An 18,775-nucleotide genomic window follows, 5' to 3' on the forward strand; every position below is an offset into this window, starting at 1 on the left:
TGCTGCAAGACGGTTTGAATTTGGCAAGGGTGATGAAAGTTAATGATCTCCAGCCACATGGTGGCTTACCATCTCCTTCATGTTTCCTGAGCCTTGTTAACATACCAGTATATCTGCTGTAGGCGAAATTCTAAGCTTTTCTGTTTTCTTTGGGGATTAAAAAAAAAAAAATCCCTCATGACTGCCCCATTACTTTACACATTCATTATTTATACTTCAACTGTCTTCAGGAGAGCAAAGTTAGCACTCAGGTGCATGTGTGTGACACCGATGTTTTCAAAGGATGTTGGGAATACAATCTAACAAAGATCTTATATACATAGCAACACATAACAAAGGGATTTACTGTCAAAATGTTTATTGCAAAATGGAGTTTTTAGAACAAAAGAAAGCAAAGAAAAGTTCACATCAAAATGAAATGTATGACACCAACTTGGATTTCTGGATACATTGTGGACTTTGTGCTGGAATATCAAATTCCAACTATGAAGTCAGTAACTGAATAGTCTCCCACGAAGAGTAAAATTTAATCTTCCATACAAACATTTTACATGATATTTGGCATAGGACTTGTTCAGAATCACATTGCAAGAGAATAATTGAGAGAAGATTTTTGTTGAAAAACAATAAAGTGATAATGATATCTATTCAAAGCTCACACTCAAAAGAATATAAATATTTTCTAATAGTACAAAAGCAATCTGTGCAGGGTATCATATCTGAATTAAAAGATATACTGTTCTGCACACAATATAAAATAATTAATGTAGGTGCCCAAAACTCTAGTCTTCAAGTAATTAATCACATGCTAGAAAGTTTCTCAGAGGCAAAAAGTGCACACAAAGTTGGGGTCTGAGAAAGCACCCCATGCTCCAGATTTCCTGGTAGACACTCACTTTTCATTACAGAAATGCTATGGCTGGAGTTTGCAGGCTGTGTTACGGTCAGAAGTCTACTCCCTAGAAATGCTTCCAATCTGCACAGGAAGACAGTCTTACTCAAAAGCAGCAGAAGGTGCCCAATTATAGAAAAAATAAAGCTCTGATGCAGATGTGGCACACTGAGACTACTTGCTTCATAAAGCTGCAGGTCGAGTGTAAGAAAACTCCAAACAAGTATCAGTATTTAACTCAGACTAAGTTTCAAAACTGTCCCATAAAACTCATCATTCTAATAAAAACTGAACGTATATACATAGTAACACTAAGGGAAGTCTTAGTATTAGGAAGATCTGGATCTCCTCTGAATATTTCCCCTTTCCCCAAATCCCTTTGATTTTAATGGGCATCAAGTCTGAATACCTCAGCTGGTATTTAAAGTCTAACAAATTCATTGCATGTTAAAAAAAAAGAAAAGAAAAGAAAAAAAACACTCTAGTTAAAAACTAGCTCTCAATATTTCCAGGCCATCAAAAGTATACACCTTCAACCTTAATTTCATTCATTATTTGTGTAAAAAACTACAATCTGATTTTGTTTTAGGTGAAGATTATTAGGAAAGGGACATTTTAAATTAACTTGGCTCCCTTGCAGAACTGTAGCTACCTCAATGAGGCTTTTCTCTCTTTGCCTATTATGGAAGTACCGGAATAGGATAGTCTCCCTGCCCTATCATGAATTCTGATATTTCATAAAGTAACCAGCAACAAAAGGGGGAAGAAGCCCTGAAATGATTATTTGAGATAAAGGCACAAACTTACAAAAGGCAGATGGGGTAGTCATTATTTTGAATAGGCTATTTAGAAAACTTGGGGAATTTGTTTGGGAAAGACAGTAGAAATGGAATTCTGGCACTGCCAGGCTTAACAAGCTCCTCGGTGGTAAAAGGACAGGGCTGCTGTGGTGGTCTGGATGGATTCTCTGCAGGGTGGGACCACCCCTAGGAAGCATAATGTCACCAGTCTGAGGGGCTAAGCGCTGCTCTGCCCACCGTGACAAGTGAAAATGTGCCTTCATCCCCAAACACCTTTCCAGCTGAGAACTGCTGCGGATGTCACACATTTGACTTCATGAGTCAAGCACAGAAGGTAAAAGATGATGCTTTCAATGGTATGACTGACAATTATCACCACAATTTAGAGTTTGAATTCTCATTTGGAGCCTTTAAAGTTCTCAGTATTTTTAAAACTCTTTTCTTTTGAAGTATACATTTTTTGTAAATCAAGTCCAACACAGATTATTTTGCCATCTCAAAAATTGACCTGAGCTGGGCGTGGTGGTGCATGCCTTTACTCCCAGCACTCAGGAGGCAGAAGTAGGAGGATTGTTGTGAGTCCAAGGCCACCCTGAGACTCCATAGTGAATTCCAGGTTAGCCTGGGCTAGAGTGAGACCCTACCTTGAAAAACAAAAAACAAAACAAAACAAAAAAAAAAAAAACACACAAAAAAAATTGACCTGAAAAGTGAGTTGTAAGCTACACAATTAATGTCAGCATTAGAAATTCTGCACATGGATAACAGACATGGCTTTTAAACACAATGGAATCTAAAGTCTTCCAAAAACCTTTTTAGATAGATTGAGAACACTAGAATTCTGTTTGAATTCATCAGGTTCCAGGGATGTCTGAATATTTTTCAAACCACCAGAAGGACACTGACTTGGAGCAGAAAGTACAATAGTGAAGTCATTTAGCAGAATCCAGGGAGAGACAATGACAAGCTGAGGTCACTGAGGCCAGTTCTGCTGTGCCTAAGTAGCAGGCTTCTCCAGCGCACGCTGTGGGGCCATGCCCAACTCGCGCTTTTGGTGGGGAAAATGGCAGCAGTCAGGAGATGGGGAACACTGCCTCAGGAATGGGAAGCCTTGGCCTGGGTATAGAGTCCAGAATGTTTCCCTACTGGCACTCTTACGTGGCTGTTGTTGACATGCTAAAACTTTACATAGAACCATATGATTTATGTATAAATTACGTCAGCTTCATCCCACTTATAGTTCTAAACTTATTCCTGCCTGCTCTTGTGGAAAGTGAGGTTTGTATTCCACAAAAGACATAGATCCTCCCACCTATAGACACCCTTGCCTTCCTCAGCTTTGTTCAAATGTCCCGTATCAGTGGGACTTTTCCAGACCACTCTCTGAAACCCTTAGCACCAGCCCACTAGTTTTATCCTCCCTCCTTGCTTTGTTTTGCAGCATGAGGCCAATTTTCATACTCTATATGCTGCATATTTTATTGACTGTTGATCCCTTCTCATGAGCATGCAGACTCCCTGAGCACAGAGAGCCAGCAAGGTGTTCCCTAGAAACTGGCCAATAGCAGGAGCTGTTGTTGAATGAATGATTCACCTTTGCCTAGGAAGGTATGTGAAGAACTATAAGACCTCAAAACTTCTGCTCTCTCTTTTAGGTTCCCCAGCACAGGCTGGAAAGCTGGTGATGCAAGGCATCCCATACACTCTAAGACTGTTTGAGTGGACTGGCTAGTTATTCAGTACTTCTGCACATACAGACTGCCCAGGCATGTGCAGACACATCTAGATTTACAACTGCACAGAAAATCACACAAAATAGGCATGAAGGGGACTCACATTCTGAGGCAGAGGATCACCTACAGTCTGTGGGTGGGGGCACAGACTGCAAACACCTCAGAGCAGGGGCACCTGGTCATGACACACAGGCTCCAAGAGCAACCAAATTAGAATAAGAAAGCTATCCACTGTCGACTTATTTTCATTCTATTAAGCAAGTATACAATGATAGTTGTTTCCCATAAGGGTTTCAGTATCTTTAATAGTCGCTGATTTTAACTGGCACCTGTCCAGGGCCTAGTGGCTGTGCTATGCATTTAAATGCTTTTGACCCAATATTCTCTCTGAAATAGGTTAGCATTATTCCCATGCTAACAATGAATTAATAGCAGTCAGGTACCCAGAATACTGTGATAGTGATTTTTTTCCCCAGATAAAACCACAGCACACTGGCCATTTGTTGGCACTATTCCATTCTTTGTTTGGGGGGGGGGGATTGAAGCACACATCTCAAATGCCAAATGACATAGGATTGAAGATACCAGGACATAATACTGGATATAATGGCATTAGATAATATCTAATCTTTTCTCTTCCTCCTTTCCTTCCCTCCCCCCTTCCTTTCCCTTCCCTTCCCTTCCCTTCCCTTCCCTTCCCTTCCCTTCCCTTCCCTTCCCTTCCCTTCCCTTCCCTTCCCTTCCCTTCCCTTCCCTTCCCTTCCCTTCCCTTCCCTTCCCTTCCCTTCCCTTTTCTTCCCTTCCCTCCTTTCTTCCTTCAACAAGTTCGTGCTATGTAGCTTAAGCTACCTTGCACTGAACTCAGTTTTTCCTGCCTCAGCCTCCCCAGTGCTGAGACTATGGGTGTGAGCTACTATACCTAGCCAGTGTTAGCCTTTCTTAACGCTTCCATATACAAAGCACCAACAGTATTCTAGTTGCATAGTCACACAAATGACACTACTTTCTGATTTAAATGGAAAAAAGGCTTTGTTCTCTTGCCTTTCTATATCTAATTATAGTTTGTAAGTGTTTATAGGTTAAAGCTTTTGAGACTATCTCTGGGTAGCAGGTTGTCATAGTAAGTGGCACGTATATCTATTTCTCTGAAACAACAGCCTCATACAGCATGGTCACAAACTCCCCCACAAAAAAAACCCAACAACACAAAACGACTCTGATCAGTTAGATTTGGTTTAGAAAGGCTTCTTCAGAATGTACATGTGCCTAAGTAGGAAAACTTTGCTGTTTCTTTTATAATATTCACTTTTTCCTGTACATAGGTATGTTTAGAGGCTAGGATTATTATGCCCCTCTAGAAGACAAAGATACAGAGTGCCCTTATTGGATGTAGAGAGCAGGCACGTGCTCAGCATGCTCATACCTGGAAGCACCCTCTAAGACCACGCGTCTGTCCCGAGTACAAGCTCAGCCTAGAGGACAGCGTGCTTGGTTAGGATGTGAGGGTGAGCACAGGGGTTCAAGCCTGCAATGTCTACTGCTTGCTTCAGATCCGAGTCATCCTCCTTCAAGGGCAGCTACTGAGAATACCTCTCAGGTCTAAGTGTTATTAAAAATTCTTGGCACTAGGTATTTCTGAGGAAGAATTTTGTTAAAAATCTTTCATCGCTTTATTTTTTTTGTGGCTGGATTTTATAATTTTATCAATCATTTCTTCTTCTTCTTTTTTTTTTTCTTCATGGTCTCACTCTAGCCCAGGCTGACCTGGAATTCACTATGTAGTCTCAGGAAAGGCCTTGGTGATCCTTCTACCTCTGCTTCCCCAGTGCTAGGATTAAAGTAAAGGTGTGTACCACCATGCCCTGCATTATGAATCATTTCTGCCATTATGATGTATTGTCACAAGAAAAAAATAGTTACAAAGAACCAAGTATCAACGAATTAAGAGTCAAGAGTGCTTGTTCACAATGTATGTTTTCTCAAACAACTGAGTAAGGGGAGTAAAGTTGAATACAAACTATACAATATTCATCAAAAAAGAAATGGCTAATGTCTTTAGTTTAAAAATACTATACTGTTATACAATCGTAAATTTCTATAATCAGGCACCACATTTGATGACTCATAATTATACCTTTTGGCTTAATTTCACCCAGCCCCTCATTTTTCTGAAAGCAAAAATAAAACTGATAAAGACATTATTGTCATGTACATCTGATTGGCCTACAAATGCACTGCTTGGTGCTCTGCCTCCATATGCTAGATAATGAGTTTCTTCTTCTTTTTTTTTTTTTTTTGAACAATTTCAACTTTATTACTTTCTGCTTTCATTCACTATTATTCTCCATGTCATTCTCCTCCTCCTCTCCGTCATCATCATCATCATCACCTTCTGACAAGTCAAAATCACTGAACCCCAGGGCCATGTTGACCTTCTTCCCCCTTCTCTTAGATGTGGTTTTGGAGGAATTCTGCTTGGCTTGCAAGTTTATCTGCATCCCAGAATGCAGCACAGCTCCTGCTTTGTTCATTGAGAAGATATCCCCAAAGCCCATCAGCATCATGGCCTGTAGACTTGGGTTCATGCCATGGCCCTCCCCGTTACTTGCTGCTGTGATCTGACATGACATCTCTGCACTGTTTGACTCCTCTGTTTTAGATTCAAAGTAAGACTCCTCAGACATTCTTGCAGTAAGAGGCAAGAGAGGCTATCAAAGGGGAAGAAAGGACAGAAGTAAAAAGAGAAATTAGGACCAATTTAAATCAGGGGAATAGATACCACAAAATTAGTTGGTACTGTACAGGGGGTAAATGATTAGTGAAATACCCGAGTGTGAAGAATTACATGAGGACTTATTTAATGGCAGATTTGGCTCCGGCATAGTTGCCAAAATTTATGAACAACAGAGTAAATCACAACCAAAAGTTTGCAAAGCGCCACAACAAGTCAAATTGCAAATAGACAGGAAGATGCAGGTTTTAAGCTCTCATTTTGCTTGAAAGGAAATAGGTTTTATAATTTCTTTTAGTTTTTCCCAATTTCATTTCTACATGGAAATAGTTAATCATTGTGTTACAAAACAGGAAGAAATTAAGCAGAGATCAAATCTCAAGTAAAAAACAAAACAAAACAAAACAAAACAAAAAACAAACAATAAGAAACTCTGTACCAAGGAAGAAAAGCTCAGAGGAAATACAAAAACAGTATAGCTATCAACACAGGTTTGGGGAAATCTGGGTGATTCTTACCTCCTCCATTACATTAGTATTCTGAATATACTGAAGAGGAGTTAGAATTCACTTTTTTCCCATTAATTACTGACTATAGTCAGATCTGATATTATGTAATTACTCAAATTATTAAATTATTCACTTGTCAACAAATTCTAGCTTCTGTCTTTAACCTTTAAGTTATATACAAGAATGTGAACACATGTGAAATCAGAAGTACTGATCAGTATTAACTTTTTTACCTTTATATATCCTTTAATATCCAAGTTTCCTGCTTCGAACTGAATTAGTCTATGAGCTGTCTTTCCCACAGTGGTCATAATCTATTTGCCCCTTTATGTAACTATTTTCAATAACCAACCTATTCCAATAAATGTTTGGTCATACTAATTTAAGGGTAAAACTGTTAGGATATGAAAATAAGCAAATTGAAGCTTATACTTTTATGTGGTTTAAGATGGGTAAATTTATGATTTATGCCTATAATATTATGCTAGAATGAACTTTAACTTCTGAGTGTAAAGGTGCCTAAAATTTAGTTCCAATGTTCTCATTTTTAAAGTTGGAGCTCAGTTTCCATAAAACAGCTTATTCTATTAGGAAAATAGCTCAGGAGTTGTGAGTTCAGTAATAACTTTATGTAATACAGCTAAAAAGTATCAAGTGTATAGAAGGAAAGCATGCTCTGATCCTTAAACATGGGAATCAGGATCTCACTGCCTCGGTAGTCACCTACTCAGATCTTCAGACTTGTTTCCAATTGTAGGTGCTCCAAGGACCTCTTTGTTGCTTATTATACTCCAAGGCATCTCTCCTCACTAAACAGTTCTGTAAATATTTCTCAAATAAGATTTTATTTAAGAACTTTACAGCAAGCTACAATTTAAAAATAAGTATTATCCCTATTTATGCATAGAGAACTCATCTTCCTGAATATCTTTTACACTTCAGTTTTAGGACAGACAATAGCATCTCTAAAAACAACTCAATAATATCATTTTTATAAGCTTACATAGATGTTAGACTTTTATAATGAAGATGAGGCTACTTACAGAAAACCCACACCTTTAGCCACTTCTTTCAAAGACTTATTTAATCTTTTAAGCAATCTAATTTAAGCCATCTAGAAACTCTTACTTAATAAAATACCTCAGTATAAACTTGTTTCCCTCTCAGAAATGTCTGCTGTAGGCAGAGGAGTCATTAAAAGCAAGTATTATACAGAAAGAAAACTTAGACTTCATATATAAAAATGGGGATGGGAATCTCTGAGACTGTTTTATGCTCTCCATTGTTAGCTGGTAGCCCCCAGAGCAGTTACTTTACAGAAAGTTTTATGGAGTTAAAATGCAAGCATACAACCTACTGAGCATGCATAGTGTTTTATTATTTATTACACAAGTGTGTTACTGGCAGCAATAATGTGTGCAAGGCAGCCCATAATTTCTTAGCAAAACTGATGTCAATAAACCAAAGCAAGGTTCTAAAGCATACTGTAATAGGTGGTTTAAAAGTTTTTCTATGACAATACTACATTTAGAAAGAGTCAAGCCATGCAGTGCTTTACAGCTTAAGATTTCAATGCATTAAACACATACACACACATACACACACGTGTGCATGCATGCACACACTTTCTCAGACTTCAGTAGCCAGGCTTAGGGACGAGGCTGCATTCTCACTCTTGCTCCCCACTGCTCAGGGAGAAGCAGGGTAACGCCCTAGGTGCTACATTCATAGTCTACCTTCTGGTACCAACTCTGAACAGGCAACTCCCTCCATTCCTTTCTTGACAGCCTGATTAAATCCACAAGACTTATAAAATGTGATAGCTTTGAAATATCCTATGATAGTCTTATAATAATTCAATTTTTATTTTGAGATTCCCTAGATAACCAAAAGTTTTTGAAAAAAATCAAATCTAGTAACATACATTTAAGTTTACTGAATTTGTTCTGTCTCCCTCTTTTTGCAAATCAGGTTGCTTCTCCATACAAGTTCGAAAAGGAGCCAGCAAAATTTCTTCTTTAGACATTCACAAATACTTTGTAATTGGGCACTGGCTACTAATGGAAATTAAGATAGGAAAGTTTTTTGAGGAATACAAAACTAAGGCATTTGAGTCTTTTTTTTTTATTTTGCATAATTGTCAGCACTTTTCTTTTAAACCCACCATTACCTGTGATTTTAAGTGTATAAATATTGCTCATTAAAAACCCTAGAAAAACCCACTATAACCTTGCTTCTTAAAAATAAGTCACTTGACACAGCAGAGAATGATGAAATGTGTTTAAATGTTTAACACATCACATAAATTCAAGGTTTGGATATAAACAATACATCTTTAAGAGCTTTTATATTCCTCTAAACTTGGGAAACAACAAGTCTTCCTGAATATAGAACATCCTGGGCAGTTGTTCCAGAAGAAATCTTCTCCCCATCTCATGTTGCCCATGATCATAATACTAAGTTAAGTAAAGGAATGCTAACTTAGCCTGCCATCTCTATGTCAGCAGGCTAACTAAATTTGACAAGGAAAAGGTGGTTGAGTTCTGACACATCAAGGCATTCTCTGTTGCCTTGGAATTACAGTTATTCATGACTGATGGACTGTTAAGTCCAATGCTGAATTAAGTAGGTTCAGGCACATGTTCCAAGGGGAACTAACAGATTGTACAAAACAACATCAGCTTTTATCCTGGAAGTACTAATATATAACCACACTGAGAATAACAGTTCTGGAGGAAATGCTTTTCCTTTTACTTCTGGCAGTGTGGTGCTTTACACTCCTGGCTACAAATATGGTTCGTTAATATACAGGCACAGGGTGGGGAGGGCGGAGGCAGGGAGGAGACGTGCCATGCTGCCATGCTCAGCCAGCTCCTGGGCGCTGTGTGAGGGAGCGGCCAGGGGCGAGGTACTCACCGGGGTGTTGGACTGCTCTGTCAGTTTCTGCTCCCACATCTTTAGCCGTCTTTCCCGTTCTTTGAGCTCCTGCTCTTTGAAGCTGAGATCACGCTCCAGCTTCTTGAGCCTCTCAAGGGTTGCCTCAATTTCACACCTGCGAAGAGAAAGCTGGTGAAGGGAGAGCGGACATTCAATGGGACCATCTGGATGTTCACCAGATAAAGGACAAACGTGAGGGTTTTGAAATCAACCAGGAACTGACCAGAAAAGCAGAAATCTTTCCTAGCTTTACAAATCAACAGGTCAAGCTCAAAGCATTTCAACAAAGCGTTGAAGAGCCACTGGGGCACACACAGCCTGCTTGGAAACGGGTGTTTTGGGTTAGTCATTTAGTAAATGCTTCCATTTAGCTAGCTGTTTTCAGTTTACAAAGTACTGTTATATAGAACTTCATCATATTCCCACAGCAACCCCAAGAAACAGGTCCTCCTGACCTGGCATGGCAGATGGGAAAATGACACAGGTTATATGACTAATATCATGCAAGTAACTGAGAGGGCACTTTTATTTTTTAAAGATTTTTGTTCATTTTTATATATTTATTTGAGAGTGACACACACAGAGAGAAAGACACAGATAGAGAGAGAGAGAGAGAAAGAATGGGTGCACCAGGGCCTCCAGCCACTGCAAACCAACTCCAGATGTGTGCCTCGAACCGGGGTCCTGAGGTTTCACAGGTAAACGCTTAACGGCTAAATTATCTCTCCAGCCCTAAGTGGGCACTTTTGCCCACCTAGTAGCTGAGTAACTCAAGCCATCAATCGATTAACCTGAGTTTCTTTGTAAGGGTGGTGGTTATATGATATCAGGGCCCCACGACTTTGCTGATTCTAAGAATTACAAGGGCAGCTTTCTCAAGACAACAAGAGGCAGATTGCTAAGACCCTTCTTTAGAGCGTACGGCTCAGTGGGCTGGGTGGGGCTCGGACTTTCCACTATTTAATACAGGCTCAAGGTAAGTTTTTTTTTTTTTTAGTTTTATTTATTTATTTATTTATTTGAGAGCGACAGACACAGAGAGACAGATAGAGGGAGAGAGAGAGAATGGGCGCGCCAGGGCTTCCAGCCTCTGCAAACGAACTCCAGACGCGTGCACCCCCTTGTGCATCTGGCTAACGTGGGACCTGGGGAACCGAGCCTCGAACCGGGGTCCTTAGGCTTCACAGGCAAGCGCTTAACCGCTAAGCCATCTCTCCAGCTCTCAAGGTAAGTTTTATAATTTGGCAAGCCTAGACCACCGTGAACCAGAGGGAGCCTGAGGGTCCTTTAAACTTGAATATCTTTAAAGGAAGGCCCCTCCCTTGTCTCTGGGCCAAGCACCTCGTACTTAGAACACTATGCCCAGTAACAGAAACCGTTCTTTGCAGAAGCTGGAACTGTTAAGATGGCCTGGCACAAACTTTCCCTCCTTCAGGGCCGTCATGATGTTAATGTCTAAATTTATGCTCTGAGAACTGGAAGTTCTCTTTCTTGAGTTACTGAAGAGCTTGTAAATGAAGCAAGGTAATAAGAGAAGAGAAGGGTGAGGAGAGCGAGCGAGCGAGCAGGAAGGAGGGCCAGAAAGGCTCACTGAGGACTAGGAGGAAGTAAAGGAAACTGGAGGGAGTTTGATCCCTGGCATTTCTGAAGGTACTAGTAGATTAGCTGCTGATTACTGCCAGCAGGTGCCACTGAGACAGCTCCCATTACACACCGCAGAGTCATGGTTGAGACCAAGTGTGGAATATAATCTAGATATAAGCTAATGAAGGTATGTAACCCAAATCTGCCTTTGCATTTCCAGGGAAGGTCAGAGTAACTGGGTGTCTTATTTCAACGCCCTTCTACCAACATAAACTGAATGAAGACAACAAGGTCGTAGGCACCACTGGCAAAGGCCTATCTCAGTGGGCAGCTTTAAGGTGGGTCTGGATTTGGGCCCGAGGCTTCGCTATCAGCTTGTCTGAGGGTCTTTGGGAGCAAGGACATCATAGGATACAACTGTTGTGTCTTCCATCACTCTTCTGGTGCCAGGTGACGAAGTACTGAGAGAGTCACAGCATAAAGTACAAGCTCTCGGAGTTATGACTCTTGTAACATCCAAGATTCATCCGAGTATTTCTGACAAAAACATTATGCCCATTCATAAAGAAGTCTATTTTTATTTTTCAAATGGAAGATTGAAAGAGGGGGAAAATCAGTGTAGAAAGCCTCAGGGTCAACTTCTGTAGCATAAAGCAGTTAGCAATTAGGCAGTGAGAGGGTCAGAGGGCGGCAGCAAGGTCACAGAGCCGGGCAGGCACAGCAGTGAGATCGCCTGGGCCACTCTTCTGTGTAACAGTTGGGATAAGACAGCCCAAACTCTCCTGCTAGTGAGACTGGTTCCACTGATGGTCTTTCCAGTGAGGGCTACTGGCCAACACATTCTGTTTTGCTTGTAATTGAACCTAAGGCCTCATCTCAAGTTCTGGCTCGGGGAGGCCACTGTGATCTGGAGCCCTCTGGAAGCAGATCAACAGTTAAGTGAGGACGCTGTGATACAGAAATGAACACTAGCTGGGAAAAATGTCCTCAGAATGTCTTCCCAGGACCAGCTTCCCAGTACTGCTCCCTACTGCACCCCAGAATCTGAGATGATATGCTATAAGACTGTGACCCAAACCTAAGGACATCTAAAGATACCATCCTCCTTGCTGTACTTTTTAATTTGCTTTTTATTTATGGGGGGATGGGTGGGTGGAGAGAATGGGCACATCAGGACCTCTTGCCACTGCAAACAAACTCCAGATGCATGAATCACTGTGCATCTGGCTTTACATGGGTACTAGGGAACTGAACCCAGGCCAGTAGGCTTTGTAAGCCAGCACTTTAACTGCTGAGCCATGCCCCCAGCCCCCTGGTTGTATTTTTATTGGTAACTGTTTTGTATCAAATGCATATGTTGATGCATTTATATAACCCTCCTTCTAAAAATGCAGTTTTTGGGGAAAATTGGTTTTCTCTTAAGCAAAATCCAACTACGGTTTATTGCATAGAGCATTAATTTTCCCTATACTAAAAATAGGCAATGAATAGTAATTATCTTCTTTCATTAGACAGACTTACTTTGAAATCAAAGGTCATTTTCCCAAAATAGCCTTATGGCATATGTATTACATGATAAGCATAAAAATATATTAAAATTAGTGCTGTTTATTACATGATTGGTGTTAATATCCATATTGCAAAGATTATCTTTTTTTTTTGCTTCTTTTAAATTTTATTTATTTATTTGAGAGCAGCAGACAGAGAGAGAAAGAGGCAGATAGACAGAGAGAGAGAGACAGAGAGAACAGGCACGCCAGGGCCTCCAGCCACTGCTAACAAACTCCAGACGTGTGCGCCCCCTTGTGCATCTGGTTAACCTGGGTCCCAGGAAATCGAGCCTTGAACCAGGGTCCTTAGGTTTCACAGGCAAGCGCTTAACCATCTCTCCAGCCCAAGATTATCATTTTTTGATCTCTGCTTTTTGTTTTCATGAAGGCACGTCATGGTGACAGTTCTTTGGTCACCAAGGAAAAACAACTAACAAAGGGTTTTGCACAAGCGACATAACCTAACACTCCACTGCCACCCCACGCAGCTCACTCATGCACACTGCCACGGGTTTGTGGGTGATCACGAAGGTTAGTGACAACTGAAAGCGGGGCCAGCAGGAGAACCCAGGTTCTACTCGGAAGGTCGCCGGCCAGTACTGCCAGTACAGCGGCAGGAGGAGAAGCAGGCTGAGGGTTTGATGGACAGAGAAACGCCTACCACTGCATTCCTTTCCTCTCATTTATTAGGTCAAAGAACATAGTTTATGTGGTTTTGCTTTTTTTTTTTTAATGATCTAGCTTTTTTTCTTTTTAAAAAGGATTGTTGAGAATCTTACTTTTCAAAAGTTAGATGTTTATCTAGCTTATGCATAGAGGAAACTCTCCCAGAAAGCTATCACCTGCAAACACAGTAGGACTGGAATCAGACTTCACTATGACTCTCATTTTCTAACAGCTTTTGGACCCTGTTCACATGATTTTAGGAACCTGACAAAATTTGAAGTAAAGAAGCAATATGAATGTCCTTTGAAACATCCAGATCTGATAAAAACACACCTTTGTTTGTTTGTTTGTTTTGGTTTTTCAAGATAGGGTTTCACTCTAGCTCAGGTTGACCTGGAATTCACTAAGTAGTCTCAGGATGGCCTCAAACTCTCTGCAATCCTCCTCCGTCTGCCTTCTGAGTGCTGGGATTAAAGGCATGTGCCACCATGCCTGGCACATCATTCTTTTTGTACTTGACATGCTGAGTTACACAGTCTCTCTTTTGACCATGATAACCTAAAATGATTCTTAATGAAAAAGAATTCAGTGAAGTGAATGTTGCATGTTCAAGGGCACATGGTATGACCAATGGCTGCAGCCCAGTAACAACACCTACATGCCAGGAAGCATGCCAGAGCAGGTCTGTGGACAATTCCAGGCCCAGCTTAGTACAGTATGATCTCAAGCAAGTTATGCAACCTGCCTAGGCCTCAGGCTTTGCATGTGTGATATAATTAGGGTTGCTATGGAGATGAAGAAAGATAATCCAAATGCAGTACACCATCTGGTAGGAACCTAATAAACAATAACTGTGTTTCTTATTATTATAGCTGTTGCTGTTCCCTATGTTTTTAACTAGCTATCAGGTTCAGTTCCAATAGCTGTTGCTTTTCAAATTGGGTTACTGGTTCAGGTAAGGACATGCCTATTCCTTTAGCTCCCAGAGCAGTTAACAGGTACTGAAGGAACCACTGAGGACACCCCCTGGGCACATGCCTTCTCCCTCCATCCTCTACCATCAATTCCCCTCCCTTTTCATCTTCAATATATATATATATATATAATTTTTTTGGTTTAGGGTTTTATTGATTATTTATTTATTTGTTTTTGTTGTAAGACAAGATCTTGCTATGTTTCCTAAGCTGGGCTTGAACTTGTGGTCTTCTTGCCTCAGCCTCTTTAACAGGTGGGCCTACAGGCATACACCACCACACACAGATTTCACCTGGAAGTATCTTAAAAATTACATATATCATCTAGTTAACCCAAGTTTAATGTATAAAAGGTAAAAAAAAAAAAAAAAGAAAATACTCTCCAGCAATGCCATTACCCTGTGAAATCACTGACATTTTTAAGAAATTTATTTTTATTTTTTTTATTTATTAGAGAGAGAGAGAAGGAGAAAGAAAAGGACAGGGAGAGGGAGAGAGGGAAAGGGGGAGAGAGAAAGAGAGGGAGGGAGGGAGAGGGAGGGCATGCTAGGGCCTCCAGCCATTGCAAATGAATTCCAGATGCAAGCACCACCTTGTGCATCTGGCTTTTGTGGGTTCTGAGGAATTGAACCTGGGTCTTTAGGCTTTGCAGGGAAGTGTCTTAACCATTGAGCAACCTCTCCAGCCTACCATCACTGATTTTTGCTACCTTTTTCTGTGTGCATGTATACACATAAATGAATTTGTATTTATTTTACAAAAATTTCAATCACTCTGAACAAACTAGCTTGATGCCTCTATTTTAACTCACTCATCACATTGATGGAATCACGAATGGTTTTGCATTATTTTGTTTATGGGGACACCATTTTTGACAACCATTCACCTTTCACTGCAGAAAAGTCCATTTCTAGATTTGTCATTCTAAATAAGAGTTGTCTGGACAAGTGCACATACAGTTCTTGCACAGTATTCCCATTTGTTTTCTCTGGAATAAAGACATTGTGGTAGAACTTTGGGGACAAAGCATATTCACATTTTAGGTCATCTGTCCTACAGAAATACTCTTGTGAGAAAGCCTGTATAATTGGGTGTATTTATAATGTGAATTTTTATTTATTTATTTGCAAACAGGCAGAGAGAGAGAGAGACAGCGAGACAGACCAAGAGTCAGAGAGTTAGAGAATGGGCACTCCAGGTCCTCTAGTCACTGTAAATGAACTCCAGATGCATGTGCCACTTTGTGCATCTGGCTTTATGTGGGTACTGGGGAATCGAACCTGGGTTGTCAAGCTTTGAAGGCAAGCTCCTTAACCGTTAAGCTATTTCTCAAATCATATCAGCTCCGTAATGTGAATTTTTGACAATCTGATGACTTATTTTCCTTTGTTTTTATTTGTTTCTAATTGAGAATTTGATTCTTTTTGTTAACTTTTTAGGTTAGCACACAAAGTAATGGGTTTCAGCATGGCAATTTCATACATATCGGTCATTATTATTATTATTTTTTGGTCATTATTTTTGTTCTTATTTATTCCTCTTTCCTACTATGCTACTCCAATGTCCCCAACCTCTCTGACAGGTTCCTGCCCTTTCTCCACTTAGTCTTACCTTCTGCTTTCTTGTCACATGTATTCATTACCCTTTCTATTTTCCACCTTTCTTAAGATAACCTCCTCCCTTCTCATGATCACCTTTATAGTTTTGTGACCTACACATATACATCTATGACAATAATACATACATCCTTTTAAACATACATTCAAAATATAAAAAACATGGTATTTGTCTGTCTGAGTCTGAACAGAAATGAATATGTAAACATCTCTGTGATGTGTTGACTTTATAGTCCTTCGTGCATATAACCAAGAGTGGTATAGCCTGGGTCATATGGTGGTTCTATTTTTAGATTTAATTATTTGAGAGAGAGAGAGAGGGAGAGGGAGAGGGAGAGGGAGAGGGAGAGGGAAAGAGGCAGATATGGAGACAGAGAGAGAGAGAGGATGGGCATGCCAGGGCCTCTAGCCACTGCAAACTCCAGATGCATGCACCATCTAGTGCATCTGGCTTATGTGGGTCCTGGGGAATTGAACCTGGGCCCTTTGGCTTTGTAGGCAAATGCCTTAACTACTAAGCCATCTCTCCAGCCCTATTTTAGTTTTTTTTTTTTTTAAGTTTTTTGAGGTAGGGTCTCACTTCAGCCCAGGCTGACCTGGAATTCACTATGTAGTCTCAGGGGGCCTTGAACTCATAGGATCCTTCCTACCTCTGCCTCCTGAGTGCTGGGATAAAAGGCGCATGCCACCATGCCGGGCCCTAATTTTAATTTTTTGAGGAACTTCCATATTGATTTCCCTAGTGGAGTACAAGTTTATACTCTCATGGAAGAAGTATTCCTCTTTCTCAGTTCTGTTTTTTATATAACCAGCACCTATCATTTTTTTTCTTATGATAAGCAACATTCAGGTTTTTTGTTTTGCTTTTTGTGTGTGAAATGCTTTTTAATGTTCCCATTAGTATATTCTTGAGGCCTAATCAGATTTCAGGATGACAAAATTTGCCTTTTTCACTTATTCTTTCATAACAGTATAGACTTTTCCAGAGGCTTCATGGCATGTGACAAGGCTACATGCTGAATATAGAAGCAGGACTTAATTGTTTCTTTAAATTAACAAACATTTAAAATTTTTGCAGTTCTGTTTTTTATATAATAATATTATCAGATATGACTCATTTAAACAAGTTTTTGGAGTCCTTACTATGTTTCAACAGTGAAATGAAGTCCCAAGACCAAAACATCTGAGAAATGCTGATGTACTACAACAGAGGAAAAAGGTGCAGCCATATGCCTTTTCTTTTGTCAATTTATTTATAATCTGCATTGTTTTGGGCCATATGAAGATACTAATTTTTATGTAAAAAGTTCAACTTTTTTTGTTGGCATACTTTAGAAATGTGATCTAAAGTATATTAATACTAATAGTGTTAAAATCTTCCTAATCCCTTGATGACATCAATTAGGATTTCCTCAGGGAATCGTCTTTTTTTATCCGGAGACTAGATCAGAATTCATGGTTATAGCTCAGACAGTCACTATTTCTCTATCATAATATCTGTCAAAACAGCTAGAGCTTTGTATACAACTCCTCAGCAGTTTAGCACTGGACGTTTGTGACGTGGCGGCTGTGGAGTGCCTGTGCTTGGGGACCGCCACGCTCGTCGCTGCGGCCCGTGCGCACCGTGCCACCAGCCTTCGCTGTGCCAGCAGAGCTCAAGGAGTGAGGCAAACAAGCACATCTGCCACAGCAGACAGTCACATCTCCTCTTCTTGTAAACGAGGACAGTGTCTTTCATTTTGATTACGACCACTACGGCCTTTTCTTCCTTCCTTCTGTATATTTACCACGCAGCTGCGGTTGGCCGCCGGAGAGACGGCCTGCACGGAAGCCCTTGCTCCGCTAACCCTGCAGCGGTGCGACTCGTCAGCGCCAGGGACCCAGGGCACTGAACTCAGTGACCGGCCTGGAGACGGCGGCAGGGGCGGGGAACCCTCCCTTACAGATATGCTAGCTGGCTAGGATGCCACCTGAATGGCCGCGAGGGTCTGGGGGAGGGGTCAGGATGGCTGTCACAGAGGAGGCTACATTTGCAGAGACTCTGAGTGAGGGTGATGTGTGCCCTCCTGGGGGCACCTGAGGCCGACAATGAGAGAGGACGCTACTCTTAAGGAGAGCCTGGGCAGGCTACAGCAGTGGGTCTTTGTCTTAAGGGCAATGAAACTCACAACGGGTTTTTAAGGAAGAGGTGACCTGTTCCTGTGGAATACAATATTACTTCCATGGTTTGTAAATTATTTTAGTGTCAAAGAAAAGTCCCTACTAGCTAGACTTGAGCTCACTGTATTAATTTTGCACCTCTAAGTAAAAAAGTTGTCAAACTCACTGGCTCTAGATTTTAAAGGATTTAAAGATTTTAAATACATCAGGTAACTGTAAAACAACAATCAGAAAGCCCAAAGATTTGTAACAACAGGAGTAGACAATCCACTGGCTGCTGAAGTGCATGCAGTATTCATTTGGCATCAGCAGATGGCGTAAGGCATCATGTTACTGTTAGGGCTATGGGAGCAGAGAAGAAATGACTCCAAGTCTTACCGAGTCAGGGGAGGCTAGTGTCCTCTCCCAAACATGCTATTTATAGTCCCTGCATCACGTGATCTGGCCCAATGGTTGCAGCCTGAGCTTACTTTTCCCACTCGTACAATTCTCTCATTACTGAGTTTGTTTTATTAGGATTTATAACATTCAATGTTTTCTTTTAAAAGTATTTTCGTAGTCCTTGCACTAACAGATACAGTACTCTGCAAATTTCAAGTGCAACTCTATTTTTAGTTTTAGTG

At 40.7% G+C, this 18,775-nt stretch overlaps 1 protein-coding gene across 6 annotated transcripts in view; it reads right to left on the minus strand.

Annotated features, from left to right (window-relative positions):
• The window catches only part of Map3k20 (mitogen-activated protein kinase kinase kinase 20), a 188,993-nt gene that overhangs the window by 48,772 nt on the left and 121,446 nt on the right, over positions 1-18,775 (minus strand). For 5 of the 6 annotated variants that reach the window (XM_045146950.1, XM_045146949.1, XM_045146948.1 and 2 more), the window contains exon 11: positions 9,582-9,717. In XM_045146950.1, coding sequence (XP_045002885.1) covers positions 9,582-9,717 — 136 coding nt within the window. Of the gene's footprint in view, positions 1-5,383; positions 6,134-9,581; positions 9,718-18,775 lie in introns of those variants that run through there. The other variant, XM_004660334.3, reaches the window with a different exon arrangement.

The sequence above is a fragment of the Jaculus jaculus genome, chromosome 4 (assembly GCF_020740685.1).
Source record: "Jaculus jaculus isolate mJacJac1 chromosome 4, mJacJac1.mat.Y.cur, whole genome shotgun sequence".
In the NCBI taxonomy this organism is placed as follows: Eukaryota; Metazoa; Chordata; class Mammalia; order Rodentia; family Dipodidae; genus Jaculus; species Jaculus jaculus.